The following is a 16,338-nucleotide window of genomic DNA, read 5'->3' on the forward strand; positions in this document are numbered from 1 at the left end:
GTATTTTCTTGTTCAGATACTGATCTGCTGCATAAGGAAACCCGTCTTATTCATCTGACCCTATAGTACCATTTCCTGATTTGATACATTGTAGGAACTAAATGTTTATTAACGTTTGTAAAACAAAGACAGAAGGAAGGACTGTGAGAACACCGAGGAAGGAGAAGCTGACTGGAGGAGTCTCACGAGGGTAGTATTTTTCAGTTGTTCTTCAGAGAAGTTTTTCACCAGCGGAGATGGCGTTGGGAATTTCCCGGGCAGAGGGAACAGGACAAGTCAAGCTTCCCTGAAAGCAAGGAATATGCTGGGGAAAGAGCAAATGATGTAGTCTGGTGCAGCACTGTTAAGAACGGATCATTGGGGCGCCTGGGTGGCACAGCGATTAAGCGTCTGCCTTCGGCTCAGGGCGTGATCCCGGCATTATGGGATCGAGCCCCATGTCAGGCTCCTCCGCTATGAGCCTGCTTCTTCCTCTCCCACTCCCCCTGCTTGTGTTCCCTCTCTCGCTGGCTGTCTCTGTCAAATAAATACAATCTTAAAAAAAAAAAAGGAACGGATCGTTTAGGGCTTGGAGGTCTCGCACAAAGCAATGTGACAGTCGTGCTGAGGGTGGAGAGGCCTTTGTAGGGTTTCACACCGTGGAGCGAGGTCATCAGGGGCGCGCTGCGCTTCTCCGCTCCGGCTGCGGGCGGTGGGAGCGGCTTGCGGTAAGGAGCTGCTGGCGGGCTCGGGGCGGGCGGCCAGCGGGGCGAACGGCGGACCGGGACAAGGAAGGGCACAGCCGCCAGCCTTTCGGCGGGGGAGAACGCACCGCGGGGCGTGGAGAGGGAGGAGCTTCCCGTTGGCCCAGACCCGAGGGCGCGGGTGCGGTACGGACTCCGGGACCGCCGAGCGCGTGCCTCGCGCACTTGTCCCTCGCGCGTCGCCGTCCGCGCAGCCCGCGGTGCGGTCGGAGGAGGCCGCCGGCGCTGCGGTTCCGGTTCCGGCTGGCGTCCGCACCTGTGGCGAGGGAGGCGGCCATGGCATACTCCACCGTGCAGAGGGTGGCCCTCGCCTCGGGGCTCGTCCTGGCCGTGTCGCTGCTGCTGCCCAAAACCTTCCTGTCCCGCGGAAAGCGGCAGGAGCCGCCGCCGGCCCCGGAAGGTAGGCGCAGCCTAGCTCCCTCTTCGCGTTCGGAGAATGCGGCTCCAGGGTGGGGTGACTCGAGGTCTCCTCCAAACGGGCTACAGAGGGTGGACCGGGCGGTGTTTGGGAGGTGCCAAGCCCCGCGGTTCCCTTGGAGTCGGCAGACAGCCGGAGTCCACCGAGCCCGGGTCGATCCCGACCTTCTTCAGCAAGAAGGGCCGGGGATGCAGGCGTGCGTGCCTGGGTACCCTCCAGGTGGCCTCTCGCTCACCCCATGTTTGCAGCCCCTTCCCCCCACTGGCTTCACTCCGCTGTCACATCTGTTCAGGTGCTTTGAGTCCAGAGGGCCTCCCGCTTGGATTCCCCTCTCTGGGGTTTCTGTGTGCTTTGTGTCGCGCTTTTTTTACATTTTTTTATTTTAATGTTTTTTTTATTATGTTAGTCACCATACAGTACATCCCCGGTTTCCGATGTAAGGCTCGATGATTCATTAGTTGTGTATAACACCCAGTGCACCATGCAATACGTGCCCTCCTTACTACCCATCACCAGCCTATCCCATTCCCCCACCCCCCTCCCCTCTGAAGCCCGCAGTTTGTTTCTCAGAGTCCATAGTCTCTCATGTTTCATTCCCCCTTCTGATTACCCCCCTTTCTTTATCCCTTTCTTCTCCTACCGATCTTCCTAGTTCTTATGTTCCATAGATGAGAGAACTCATATAATTGTCTTTCTCTGCTTGACTTACTTCACTTGTGTCGCGCTTTTGTATGAAGTCGAGTCAATTGGAATTGCTATTGTTAGCCTGAAATCATCTTGTACTTCCGGCTCCCCGCTTCAGGCTGGTTTTTATGCCTTTAAAAATATAATCTGAAGATTTTAATTCAAACTTCAATTACTGAGATGACCGAATTACTACATTCCCCCTAAGTGTTGGCTAATCCTTTGTTATTGGTACGGTGTATGTAGTGTTTACAAATCCACCCTGTTGGTTGCGTTCAGGGGCTTTTACAAAGTAAGGGTAAAGGGATGGATGTCCAAGCTGAGAGAAGGAACTAGAACAATTCTCTGTAGCTCCTGAAGTTCTACTGGTAACTTTTTCCTGTAAATTATCTCTGTAATACCCGTGAGGATGGTTTTACAGTTTCCAAACACTTCCACTAATGTTCAGCCTCTTGATGATTGGACAGCTCCTTTTGAACTGAAATCCAGTTCCCTGTAATGTGTGCACAGTGACTATCGTTCCATTCTCTTGCACATCATAGATAGAAATGCTGCAGATGCAAAGCACTAAGCTCTAGGGGTGGAGGACAGACTGAACCCAGAATCCTCTTGTTAGAATATGCTTGATAAAGTTTAGGCTTGTGAAACTATCTACCTGAAAGAGACTTCTAAAATATCATGTTGGGTTTTTTTCTGCCTTATTACAAAATCCCAAAGGTTTTACTCATTTTGTCTAAGGATACTGCCTTGTCTGCCTTGAAGATTAATTCATAATGATCTTGAGCCGTAAAGATTTTTCTAATTCAGTATTTTACTGAATTGAATTCCATTATGCTGAATTATGTTGAATAAGTTGTATTGAATGTGAGTGGGAGATACTCTTCTGAATGTTGTATAGAGATTAAATGTGGCTCTTTCCCTTGAGAACTCGAGTTGATATTCAATGTTCTCATCTTAGAATCTTCGCACTTTCTGTTCTTCTTATTCCTAGAGTTTCTTCCCTCAGCTTCCATCTAATTACTCAAGTTTCTGCTCAAATGTAACCTTCTCAGAGACTTTCCCTAGGGACCCTAGCTAAGATGACTCCACCCCCATCCTTCCTTGTTCCTTCATGTTGTTCTGTTTTCCTTCTTGAAGGAATTTACTGTATGATATGAAATGTTCTTATTTCCTTTTTTTCTGTTTCTACCTTCAAGAATAAAAGTTTGATGAGGGCAAGGGCTTGGTCTTGTTTACCACTGTTTCTTTAGCATCTGCCTAAAATGGCAGTTGATAAATATTTTTAAATGAATAATTCAAGTTTATGAAGCTGCTAATATTGTGAATTCTTTTCGCATTAGTTACCAACAGAGTATAACCTAGGAAAAAAACTTCTCTTAAATGATATATTTCAGTAACTGAAATTTTGCCAACTAAACTCTCTGCCCTTGGATGGACCTAGAGGGTATTATGCTAAGTGAAATAAGTCAGAAAAAGACAAATAGTATGGATTTCACTTATATGTAGCATCTAAAAAATGAACAAACAAAAACAAATCCATAAATATAGAGAACTGATGTTTGCCAAATGGGAGGGGTGGTGGGGGAATGGTCAAAATGGGTGCAGAGGAGTGGGAGATACAGGCTTCCAGTTATGAAAAGCGTAAGTCACGAGCTCCTTCTCAAGTTGGGTCTGTCCTCTGACTGCTGTCTCAGGATAGCAACAGTCGTTGCAACAGTACCAGCCATCACCTCTCACATTCCATTGTCCAGAGAAGGAGCATGTCTTTTCTTTTAAACTCTTCCTTCACTCGCACCTTACTTTTATCTACCCCGCACCCCCACCCTCGTTCTTTCCCAGTAGTTCTGGCTAACCTATGCGTGCATTTTAATGGCTTGAATTAAGTTACTTGCAGGGCTTTTGGTAGAAAGAATATATTGGTTAACTAGTGATTAACCACTATGAAGTTGAGAGAGATTCTCAAAGGGATACAGAGGTACTGGAGGAGGGAGGAAAGAGGAAGTAGAGCAGGGGAGGCTGTCATCATTAGGTAAGAGGGAGGAGAACAATTTTAAGAGCTTTTTTAAACTTTTATATTTCTCTGGTTTTTATTTTTGTTTTTATGATTCGAAATTTAACATTGTTAGAAATTTCAGTCTAAGAGCCATTTTTAAAGATTTGAGAGAGGTGCACACATGTGCGCATGTGGGTGTGGGTAGGCGCAAAGGGAGAGAGAGAATCTCAAGCAGATTCCACGCTAAGCGCAGAGCCTGACATGGGGCTTGAGCTCACGACCCTGAGATCATCCCCTGAGCCAAAATCAAGACTCGGACGCTTAACCGACTGAGCCACCCAGGCGCCCCTTAAGAGCCGTTTTTAAGTAGAATTGGAAGGGGAAGGGGAGGGAAGCATCTTGGATTAGTCTCAAGCTATTGGCTTAGGTGACTAGACAGATGGTGATGCCCTTCACCAAAATAGGAATGGAGGAAAATAGATTAAAGGGAAAGTTGGTGAGTTCAGGAATTTGAAGACTAGCATTAGGGGCGCCTAGGTGGCTCAGTCGTTAAGCGTCTGCCTTCGGCTCAGGGCGTGATCCCGGCGTTCTGGGATCGAGTCCCACATCGGGCTTCTCTGCTGGGAGCCTGCTTCTTCCTCTCCCACGCCCTCTGCTTGTGTTCCCTCTCTCGCTGGCTCGCTCTCTCTCTGTCAAATAAATAAATAAAATCTTTAAAAAAAAAATGCAGACTAGCATCATGTCCCCTTCTTCAGTCTTTTTCCTACGTTGACATCTGAAGTAGTTCATCCATTCCTCCTATGACCTAGTTCCAGGTTTCTCAGCACAGCCCTCTAGAAGGCAAATAATAGCAAGTGGAAGCCTGTTAGCTCATGGAAGAGCACACCTGTTTCCTCCCTGCCCCCAACCCTCCTTTTAAAAACTCTCGGTTTCAGGGGCGCCTGGGTAGCGCAGTCGTTAAAGTGTCTGCCTTCGGCTCAGGGCGTGATCCCGGCGTTCCGGGATCGAGTCCCACATCGGGCTCCTCTGCTGGGAGCCTGCTTCTTCCTCTCCCACTCCCCCTGCTGTGTTCCCTCTCTCGCTGGCTGTCTCTCTGTCACATAAATAAATAAAATCTTTTAAAAAAATAAATAAATAAAAAAATAAAAAATAAAAACTCTCGGTTTCTATTAATGCACCCTGAGGATTGCTGTAGATTTTTGGCATTTTACCTGCTGACCTTGTGATATATGAAATCCCGAGTTGCTTTTGGTTTGTGGTTGCTGCTCATCTGGGTTTTGCCCATTTTGTGCTGTTGACTTTGTTTGGGAGCACAGGTGGGTGGGTTAGCGGTCATCCTGATTTCTGCACTTGGTCTCTGTCACGGCTGCAGACACACCAGAGGCAGGGGTTTCTCCTTTCGTGGCCAGTGGAAAGGCTTGGCTGCTGGAACTGCAGGGGCACCGGTGTGTGAGGTTAGCTTTCACTCTCCCCAGCACAGGATTCACTTTGGCGCGGCGCTGGTCCTTGCTGGGCTTGTTCGCAGGGAGTGGTGGGGCTGGAGCCACTTTGGACAGCTGCCTGCCAGGCTGCGCAGGGGAAGGTGGGGCTGCACACACGGTACTGGCAAAAGAGGTGGAGAGGGTTCGTGCTGGTGTTTGCAAATGTCTGGCTGTCTAGGCTTGGGGAGGAGAAGAGAAATGGCGTTTGCCAGCACTTCTGTTGCTGGAGTCTCCTGAAGATGCCTGCGTCTCCAGCACATGGTCTGAGGTAGTAAATACATCTCCGTCACGTGTACCTCAGGCACTTTTCAAACTTGTTTCTATGCTGTGTTTAAAGCCAAGTTATTTATTATGCTTTAAGGCGAGGACTCAGTTTCCCATCTCCCTTCGGTTTTCCTGGAGTTAAGCAGGTTGATTTTTAAAGTACCCAGAGTTAAACCCTGCTGATTTTTTTTTTTTTTTTTATTCATTCGACAGAGAGAGAGACAGCCAGCGAGAGAGGGAACACAAGCAGGGGGAGTGGGAGAGGAAGAAGCAGGCTCTCAGTGGAAGAGCCTGACATGGGGCTTGATCCCAGAACGTCAGGATCACGCCCTGAGCCAAAGGCAGATGCTTAATGACTGAGCCACCCAGGCGCCCCAAACCCCGCTGATTTTAAAAGCTAAGTTAAGCTCCACTGATTTTTTTTTTTTCCCCCAATGCCAGATGTTAATGGGGACTCATCTTCCCAGTGTGAGTCCCCAAAGCCTAGGGTGGGGTCTGATCCTCTAGCTTCTCCATGCTTGTGGCCTCCTTCCCATTTGTGGTTAGTCTTACCTGGGTTTCCCCCCCATCTCAGCTCTGCTCCTCGGCCCTTTTTCAAAGCGGCCTTCCTTCTCAACTCCCCCCCCCCCCCCCGCCAGGATTAAATGTGGAAGCACTGTTCTGCCAGTCTTCGGGTCATTCTCGGAATTAGTCGCACAGAGAGAGCTGTTATCTCTGTGTTCCCACGGCTTAAGTTCAGGACCCTCCTAGTCTGCCGTCTTCCTCACAATCTCCTGAAGAATGCTGTCTAGAATCTCATCCGAGAGCTACGGTGTGCTCACTTCTCTATAGTTGAAAAGTCCACCATCTACCTTTTACAGACTGGAACAATAGTTACCTGCTCCATTCTTTAAAATTTTTCTCTATCAACATAATTTCTTAAAGTTTTCTTTTAGTTTAATGACCTTTCTTGCAAGTTTTCTAGTCTTGGTAGAAATTACTTAGTGGACAGACTTATCCTCCTCACCCATCTGAGATTTTATTTTTGTCTTTAGGATTGCTGATTCTCTTTCATTTAACCCCAAATTTATTCCCTTTGATAGAGAATATGAAAGCAAAATAGAAGTTCAGAAGTTCTGCTTCCTCAGCATTACATTTTTATCAGGTAAATTGCCTTTTTTGCTCTAAAAATACCTCTTTCGCTTTGGCTAGCCTTTTGGTAAATCTTAGTTTATTTTGGACCTTGGCCTCCTGTGGTTCCCCCAAGTCTTGCCGCTCATTCAGTTATGTGTCTTTTTGTTCATCTTTTCTCTCTTCTCTTAGAAGAACTACCTGTATATCTTCCCCCCGCCCCCGCCTTTCCTATCTGACTGACAGTTTTTGAAATGCCCAAGCAGCAATGCATTTTAAGAGCTTTCCTCTTAGGAAAGGGTCTCATGCCGTGGGGCTCTTTGTTTTCAGAACGTAATTCTGCCTTCCTGGGGCCTGTGCCACACAACCCTTACTTTGTTGCCACAAATACTGAGTTGGCACAGTCTCTTTCTCCTGCAGTTCTCTTTTCATTTCACCGACCGGTTTCTTCGGTCAAAGTAGCAGTTCCCCTCCTTTCACCTTCGGTACCTGTGTAACGTGAAGACCTCAGCATGCGAGGCCAGGAACTTGTCAGCTGTTCCAGGGTTAGCACACTGAGGCTTCGAACAGGTGCCGAGTAGTCGAAGCCCTCCAGGGCGACAGTATGCTGCTTCTGTGCTGGAGTCGGCTTCGGGAGAGTCCAGCTCACCACCTCCACAGCTGGATCCTGGGGTGCTCCCACGACAGGGTCCTGTCTGGCATCTCTCCTCCTGCTCCTGCCTGCCCATGTTTTCTAGTGGGTGACTCACTCTGACTACTTATAAATAGGGTTCCTTACCAGTACCTCCCCAGTGGCCCTGTTCCTCTGAAATAGCTCAGACTCTTAAGTCACCGTGTTTTCCTCAGGTGAGTTCTGCCCACTGACCTTGAACTATCTAAGATGTGGAAATATATACACACGTATGTACAGTTATGTGTCCATGTATGTGTATGTATGCATATATAATACATATACGTATTTAATTTTTAAATTAGCTCTTTGTTTTGGTGTATAAGTGCTTGAGGACAATGTATTATTTTGGTCCCTTACCTTTTTTCTCCTAACGAATCCTCAAGTCTCTGCTCTGAAAGAGTGTCAGAGAAGGGAGGAGACAGTTGGAGACCCTGTGAACACATGTAAATTAGGCACTTTTTCAAGTTCAGAAACTTCTAGGGGAGCAAGTGTGGAGCAGAGTGGTGGGTGAGGAGCACCTTTACCAGTCACCCTGACTGTCATTTTCTGTTCTCAAAACTAAAAAACACTCAGGATAATGACGTAAAAAATTGTTAGTCCTGAGAGTAGCTAATTGTGCTGGGTCTTGAGATTCCAGTAAAGGCGAGCAGGCCCAGTGTAAGTCATCCAGGTAAGTCCAGCAAAGTGTACAGCATGCAAGACCCAGAGCATACCCTGTAGGGGACCCAGGTGCAGACAAGACACTAGACTTTTATTCAAGAAGTTCACCGTTCGCCCTTCAGCCACAGAGCGCAAGGAACGCCTGTAGTTACAGAAGCTGGATTTACTACTTGCGGCAAGGGAGAACGCACCCCATGGGGGCCTGCAGCATCACAGCGAGGTTGTTAGAAAAGCTTTATTATAGGGTGTGGACATGTATTAGGTGATTTTGAAGGACGTTTAAGGATGTGGGGCTTTGCTCTGGATTGGATGCCGTCAGGAAGTAAGGCAAATTCTGCGGCTGGGTATCTTAATAGTTTATCTAAAGGGAGAACACACTAGAGAAGGCTGAAGCTGTAATTCGTGAAGCAGCAGCAGCAGTCACTCATTGTCTGGGAATGGGGGCTATTTGATATTTTTTAGCTTGGGTAGTATTCATGATTTGTCTGTGTTCAGGCAGCTTACAAAGTGGTCTTACTCTTTTGTCTTGATCCACGGTGGTCACAGAATGTTGATGTTCTGAGATCGCTGACGTTTAACAGGAGAACGCCAAGACCTGACTATGAGTGCCAGGCCAGCTCATACCAACACCACGGCCTAGCCAATAGTACTAGGCCAGCTTCTGGATGTCAGAGGCATCTTTTCTGGTGCTCTCAAAGGATTTATAGGTTTTAGTCAGCTCCGAATAAAACTGGGTAGAAATAGAACTTAGTGGAAGATTTTATCTATTTCTGTTTCTCGGTCCATTCAAGTAGAGGCTGTAAGGCACATAAATATAGCTTTTGAATAAGGCCAGTTGTGATAAGTGCAGTTAAAGAGGTTCAAGCAGTGTTTTCTTTTCTTTTTTTTTCTTTTTTCTTTTTTTTAAAGATTTTATTAATTTATTTAACAGAGATAGAGACAGCCAGCGAGAGAGGGAACACAAGCAGGGGGAGTGGGAGAGGAAGAAGCAGGCTCATAGCAGAGGAGCCTGATGTGGGGCTCAATCCCAGAACGCTGGGATCACGCCCTGAGCCGAAGGCAGACGCTTAACGACTGCACCACCCAGGCGCCCCCAAGTGTTTTCTAAGTGCATGGGAGTGACATGGGAAAAGGCATTGGGGATGTGGGCAGTATGTGGCCTGGGCCCTGAAGGATAAGCTGGATTTAGACATGTGGAGTCAGAGAGAAAAGCAAAACCACTGGAGTCAGCAAAAAGCAAAGGCTTAGTGGTACGAAATCACAAGGCAGGCTCAAAGCATGGTGGGAAGTCTAGTTAGGCTGAATCAGGAGTATGTAATGGGAAAGAAATATGAAGAGGTACTTTTGGACTAGATTATAGAATTCAGTTGTTTGTAGGGAAGGCAAAACCAGGATTTGTTAAATACCCACTGCGCATGCATGGTGCATTGTATATGATATTTAATCTGTAATCCTTCTTGTAAAGATTCTGTTTGACAGAGAAGGAGAGTGCTTGTGCATGCACACATGAGCACAAGCAGGGGGAGCAGCAGGCAGAGGCTCCCCGCTGAGCAAGAAGCCTGATTCGGGACTCGATCCCAGATCCTGGCATCCTGACTTGAGCTGAAGGCAGACATTTAACCGACTGAGCCCCCCCACGTGCCCCTAATCTGTAATCCTTGTAACAACCCTAATTATATCCATTTTACAGATGATCAAAGTTAGCTCTAGAGAGGCTCATTTAGGGCCGTCTGGGTGGATCAGTCCATTAAGCATCTGCCTTTGGCTCAGGTCATGATCCTGGGGTTCTGGGATCAAGTCCTGCATCGGGCTCCCTGCTCAGCGGGGAGGCTGCTTCTCCCTCTGCCCCTCCTCCTGCTTCTGTGGGCGCGCACATGCAAGCTCGCGTGCTCTCTCTCTCAAGTTAAATCTTAAAGTTTCATTTAACCTCCAGTTAAATAGTTGGAGGCCTAGCCAGTGTCTTAACTAATAGCTCTGAAAAGATAGTACTGATTTTACTCACTTTGCTGGCTCCTATGTAACACAGTCTTGTCCTCAGTGGGAACCATTGAAAGCTTTTGATGGGAGAAATGGCAAGACCCATTAGGATTATGCTTTAGGAAGAGGACTCCTAACAAAACAGTAATAATTAATATGTGTAGGGTATATGGACTAGGCCCTGTGTTAACGACTTAGACACACAGTATCTCTTAACAGTATGTAGCATGACTTGGGAGTGGGGAGGTTGGTAAAAGATGAAGAAAAGATCTGGTTAAACCAGAAAATCAAAGCCGTGGTGGGCAGAGCCCCGCTTTAGGTAGGAGGGGATGTAACAAGATGAGGGGCCGTGGAGGAGACTGATGAGGGACAGTCAGCTGTGGTCCCAGCCTCCACTTTCGGTAATGCCAAGTTAAATTTGGCCTCTAGAATTTCCTCAGTATTTAAGGAGAAGCTTACATATCTTAAGGAATTGGCCCAGAAGGATCTTTCTTAAACTGCGGTAATCATATATAAACACATCCAGTTCTTTATTGATTGATTTGTCTTAAGAATGAAATGTTGCAGATGGTTTGATGCTGCTTTCAGAAAGCTCTTCTGTTCACAGTGCTAGAGTTTTTGTTCTTAGCAATAAGGATGGTTATTAACAAGGGAAAGTAGAACTTCACTCTGTAAAATCCAGTAAGTTTGTAGTCAAGCTTAAATGATATGCTAAGTGAAATTTTAATAATTAAATAAACCTAAATATGGGGAAAGCTTTCAATAAACAATTAGGACTTAGTCAAGTCCCATTTTAGAGAATACTTAAGTGCATATAGAGATAGTGAACACAGCTGTTTTCTATTTTGAAAAGTGCAGTTTTAATGTTCTAATATCTTTAATATTCTGATCTCTTGAGCTGTGGTTTTTTTTTATTTTTTATTTTTTATGTATTTGAGAGAGTGCAGGGTGGGGTGGGCTGGGGTAGGGAGGAGCAGAGGGAGAGGGAGAAGCAGGCTCACCGCTGAGCAGGCAGCCTGATGTGGAGCTCAATCCCAGGACTCCAGGATCATGACTTGAGCCGAAGACAGACGCTTAACTGACTGAGCCCCCAGATGCCCCTCTTGAGCTGTTTTTGTTTGTTTGTTTCTTTAGGCAAAATTTTTTAAAAACCACAAATCCTCTTTGTAATGTAGCTATAAGGTAGAATGTTTATAATAGTGAAAAATAGAAAAGTACCTAAATATTCATCGGCTAGGGAGGAGGTGAATAAGTTGTGATAACGGGCACACTAGGAGGTGCTATATGGCAGTTTGAGCGAATGAGCTGAAGCTACAGATATCAGTCAACAGGGTGCATCTCTCGGCCAAAATGCTAGTCCCCACCCAGAAAAGGGGCAGAAAAGGGAAGCTGCAGAAGAAGGGGTATAGTATGATATAAAGGTTTTTTTTTAAATTGTGATAAAATATGCATAACATAAATTTATCACTTTAACCAGTAGGTGCACGGTTCAGTGGCAGTAAGTATATTCATATTGCTGCACGACTGTCACTACTGTCCATTCGTAATATAAAGTTTTAAAACTCAAGACAATACCGTAAATAGTTTATGAATACAGACTTCACATGGTAAAGTATAAAGTGCACATTCCGACAGTCCACGAGCCTTCCAGTTACATCTGTAGTAGGCAGGTGTACAAGTGCTCATACGTTATCATTATACTTTTTGGTACACTTGGAGTATTTCACTTAATGTCTAGTCAAAAATTTCTTTTTTAACAAATTATTTCCAAATGTTTTATAGCCCTTGAATTTCTTTTTTTTTTTTTTTAAAGATTTTATTTATTTATTTGACAGAGATAGAGACAGTCAGCGAGAGAGGGAACACAAGCAGGGGGAGTGGGAGAGGAAGAAGCAGGCTCATAGTGGAGGAGCCTGATGTGGGGCTCGATCCCATAACGCCGGGATCACGCCCTGAGCCGAAGGCAGACACTTAACCGCTGTGCCACCCAGGCGCCCCAAGCCCTTGAATTTCTAAACATCCTGGGTTCAGTTCTAAGAAATGTGGTACCAAGATCCAAGAGGTGAAGTTGTTCCCTGTTGAGGACAGTTAACCTTATGGAAAAAAACCTCTGAATTCTTCCAAATTGAGCATTCTGACCCTAGCCTACCATCTCAAGAATTTCCTTGGTCACAGGTGGCAGAGGTTATAGGTCTTAAGCTTAAAGGTCTGAGAGAACCACTCTGTTTAAAACAAAACAAAACAAAAACCACAGGAGAGCAGGTTTTGGAAGGTGAAAAATGAGTTTCGTTTTTAGGTTTAACATGATAGTCCAACAAAAGGACATATGTACGAATGGAATTTAGAGTAAGAGACAGGAGCCCGAGGGGGAAAGGTCAGAACTAGAGCTGTCCATTTTGAAACTTATAATGGATCCATGAGAATGAATGAATTTGTCAAAGGAAAAAGGATAAAGAAAGGATAAAGAAAAAAACATGTTGAGACCAAGATCTCAGGGAGAGGATTAAAGAAGAACTGAGACTGAGAAGGAATAGGTTGAAAGACCAGTCGTTGGAAAAGAGCCCAGGAGAGTGGTGTGCCAGTGAGATGAAGGCAGGAGAGTTTGACAAGGAGGTGTTCAGATTCATTCCGTAGTTATTGAATGAGTAGTGTGTGAGAATCCCTTTCTTGTGTTGTGGGTAAGTCATAAGAGTGAGACCTGAGGGGAAGAGCTATTGGATTTGATGGTAAGGCACAGTTGCCTTGTTGCTGGAACTGTATTGCTCATCTCTAAACCCTTTAATTTAAAGATAGGGACTCTGTGGTATTATTTTTTTATTTTTTTTAAAGATTTTATTTATTTATTCAATAGAGATAGAGACAGCCAGTGAGAGAGGGAACACAAGCAGGGGGAGTGGGAGAGGAAGAAGCAGGCTCATAGCGGAAGAGCCTGATGTGGGGCTTGATCCCATAACGCCAGGATCACGCCCTGAGCCGAAGGCAGACGCTTAACCGTTGTGCCACCCAGGCGCCCCAGTGGTATTATTTTTTTAAAAATTTATCTATTTTAGGGAGAGTGGGAGAGAGTGTGCACACGAGTGGGAGGGGCAGAGGGAGAAGGAGAGAGAATCTCAAGCAGACTCGGAGCTGAGCACAGAGCAGGGTGCAGGGCTCAATCCCACAACCCCGAGATCATGACTAAGCCGAAACCAAGAGTCGGACGCTTAAATGGCTGCACCACCCAGGTGCCCCTGTTTTATTTATCATTTGAATCTCTGTGTCTGGCACACTGTGTTCATTAGTAAATTACGTGAAGTATTACACCAAATACAAAATGCTGAGGTTTCTCCTATGATATAAAACCTATTTTTACCACCTAGCCTATCTGTTCCATAGCTCTCCAATTCCTTCTCTTACCTTTGAAAATAGTTTTCCTCCACTTTTCAGCTCCTCTTTGTTTTTCGTTTGTTTGTTTCTAAAGATTTTATTTATTTATTTGACAGACAGCCAGCGAGAGCAGGAACACAAGCAGGGGGAGTGGGAGAGGAAGAAGCAGGCCCCCAGTGGAGAAGCCCGATATGGGGCTTGATCCCAGGACCCTGGGATCACGCCCTGAGCCAAAGGCAGATGCTTAAGGACTGCGCCACCCAGGCGCCCCTCAGCTCCTCTTTGATTCCAGTGTACAAGCTCTTTATCAGTCGTTTCCCTCCTTCTTGCCGCATCACATTCAGTGTTGCTGTTTGAAACCCTGCATTTTATTTCCTTTCTTCCGCCCATATTAACTCAATATAAAGAAGACTATTCTAACAGAGCTGTTGAGAGGCGGCATGAGCTTCGTGGGGGCAATACTGAATTTCCTGTTTCATTTTCTTCAGCAAAGTCAGGACCTCCACTTAAGGAAGGTGAGGGTATTGAACTCAGGTGGTTAGACTAGATGATTTTTTTTAAAAAAAACTTTGAGATATAATTCACATACCAGGCAATTTATCTACTTAAAGTGTACAGTCAGTGGTTTTTAGTAAGTCAGAGTTGTGCAACTGTCACCACAATCAATTTTAGAACATTTTTATCACCCCTCCTACATACACAAAAAAAACTCCATACCCATTAGCAGTCACTCTCCTTTCTGCTGCCCCCCCCAGCCCTAAGCAACCACAGATTTGTACTTTCTGTCTCCACAGATTTGCCTGTTCTGAACACTTCATATTCATGGAATCACGTAACATATGGTCTTGCATGACTGACTTTTTCTTTTTTCTTTTTCTTTCTTTTTTTTCTTTTAATTTAGCATAATGTTTGCAAAGTTCATCCATGTTGGAGCATGTATCAGTACTTCATTCTTTTTTATGACCAAATAATATTCCTTTGCATGGGTATACCACACTGTACTTACACATTTATTGTCAGTCGATGGACTTTTGGTAACTACGAATAATGCTGCTATGACCAGTTTTATACAAGTTTTTGTGTGAGCCTATTCTTTTTTTTTTTTTTTTTTAAAGATTTTATTTATTTATGTGACAGAGAGACAGCCAGCGAGAGAGGGAACACAGCAGGGGGAGTGGGAGAGGAAGAAGCAGGCTCATAGCGGAAGAGCCTGATGTGGGACTCGATCCCGGATCGCCAGGATCACGCCCTGAGCCGAAGGCAGACGCTTTAACGACTGCGCTACCCAGGCGCCCCAAGTGTGAGCCTATTCTTGACTATCTACCTAAGAGTAGAATTGCTGGGTCATATGGAAACTTCGTTTACCCTTTTGAAGAACCACCAGGCTGTTTTTCAAAGTGGCTACACTTGTGTACATTCCCATCAGCAGAGTATGAGAGTTCGATTTCCTCCACATCCTTGCCAATAATTTATTATCTTTTCTTTTTTATTATGGCATCCTAGCGCTGGTGTAATATGGTGTATCTCATTGTGGGTTTAGTTTGCATTTCCTTAATAACTAGTGGTGTCGAACATCTTCTCATGTGCTTATTGGCCATGTGTATATCTTCTTTGGAGAGATGTCTGTTAAGAGCCTTCAACCTTTTTTAGTTGAGTGGTAGGAGTTCTTTATATATTTTGGATACTAGAACCTTACCAAATCTATGATTTACAAATATTTGCTCCCATTTAGTGTGTTGTCTTAACTTTCTTGATGGTATCCTTTGCGGCACAAAAGTTTTAAAATTTGAAGTCCAGTTTACCTATTTTTTTGTTTGTGGTTTTGGCGTCCTATCTAAAACCATTGCCTAATCCAAGGTCACAAAGATTTATGTGCTTTCTTCTAAGAGTTGTATAATTTTCTTACATTTAGGTCTTTAATCAATTTTGAGTTGATTTTTAAAAATAGTGTGGGTAAGGGTACAACTTTTCTTTTGCAGGTGGATATCTAGTTGTCTCAATACTACTTGTTGAAAGACTGGATGATTTTTAAAATAAAATTTTTTTAAAGAGTTTATTTATTTATTTGACAGAGAGAGAGAGAGAGAGAGAGATAGCCAGCGAGAGAGGGAACACAGGCAGGGGAGTGGGAGAGGAAGAAGCAGGCTCCTAGCAGAGGAGCCTGATGTGGGGCTGGCTCGATCCCAGAACACCGGGATCACGCCCTGAGCTGAAGGCAGACGCTTAACGACTGAGCCACCAGGCACCCCAAGACTGGATGATTTTTAAGCCTTCTTCTGACTCTGAAGATTATATGATTCGTAGTACATTGGTTTCTGTTATTGTCTGAATAGGTGGATAGTCAAGATTTCATAGGATGGCCATCCTTTTCTCAAGAATACATTGTATCTAAAAATAGGGATTGTCATTAGTCTTTCATCAGTTTCTTCAAAACTTCACATTTGCTTTCAATTCTGCCTTTTTTTTTTTTTTTTTTTTTGGTTAAATACTCGTTTGCTTCTAAGAGGCAGCCCACGGAATGGGAGAATATATTTGCAAATGACACTACAGATAAAGGACTGGTATCCAAGATCTACAAAGAACTTCTCAAACTCAATACACGAGAAACAAATAAACAAATCAAAAAATGGGCAGAAGATATGAACACTTTTCCAATGAAGACATACAAATGGCTAACAGACACATGAAAAAATGTTCAAAATCATTAGCCATCAAGGAAATTCAAATCAAAACCACACTGAGATACCACCTTACGCCAGTTAGAATGGCAAAAATAGACAAGGCAAGAAACAACAATTGTTGGAGAGGATGTGGAGAAAGGGGATCCCTCCTACATTGTTGGTGGGAATGCAAGTTGGTACAGCCACTCTGGAAAACCGTGTGGAGGTCCCTTAAAAAGTTAAAAATTGAGCTACCCTATGACCCAGCCATTGCACTACTGGGTGTTTACCCCAAAGATACAGACGTAG

At 44.8% G+C, this 16,338-nt stretch overlaps 1 protein-coding gene across 7 annotated transcripts in view; it reads left to right on the forward strand.

Moving 5' to 3' along the window:
* The first annotated feature begins 963 nt into the window (after window positions 1-963).
* Window positions 964-16,338, forward strand: part of RIC3 (RIC3 acetylcholine receptor chaperone) — a 48,147-nt gene continuing 32,772 nt past the window's right edge. For 6 of the 7 annotated variants that reach the window (XR_015726911.1, XR_015726912.1, XR_015726913.1 and 3 more), the window contains exon 1: window positions 964-1,143. Coding sequence is in view for 3 of the 7 variants with exons in the window: in XM_087868059.1 (XP_087724185.1) it covers window positions 1,020-1,143 (124 nt within the window). In the remaining 4 variants the exon portion in view is untranslated. The remainder of the gene's footprint in view (window positions 1,144-16,338) is intronic. The other variant, XM_045783011.2, reaches the window with a different exon arrangement.

Source organism: Ursus americanus, chromosome 16, assembly GCF_024610735.1.
Source record: "Ursus americanus isolate L20-20 chromosome 16, mUrsAme1.1.p, whole genome shotgun sequence".
Taxonomy (NCBI): domain Eukaryota; kingdom Metazoa; phylum Chordata; class Mammalia; order Carnivora; family Ursidae; genus Ursus; species Ursus americanus.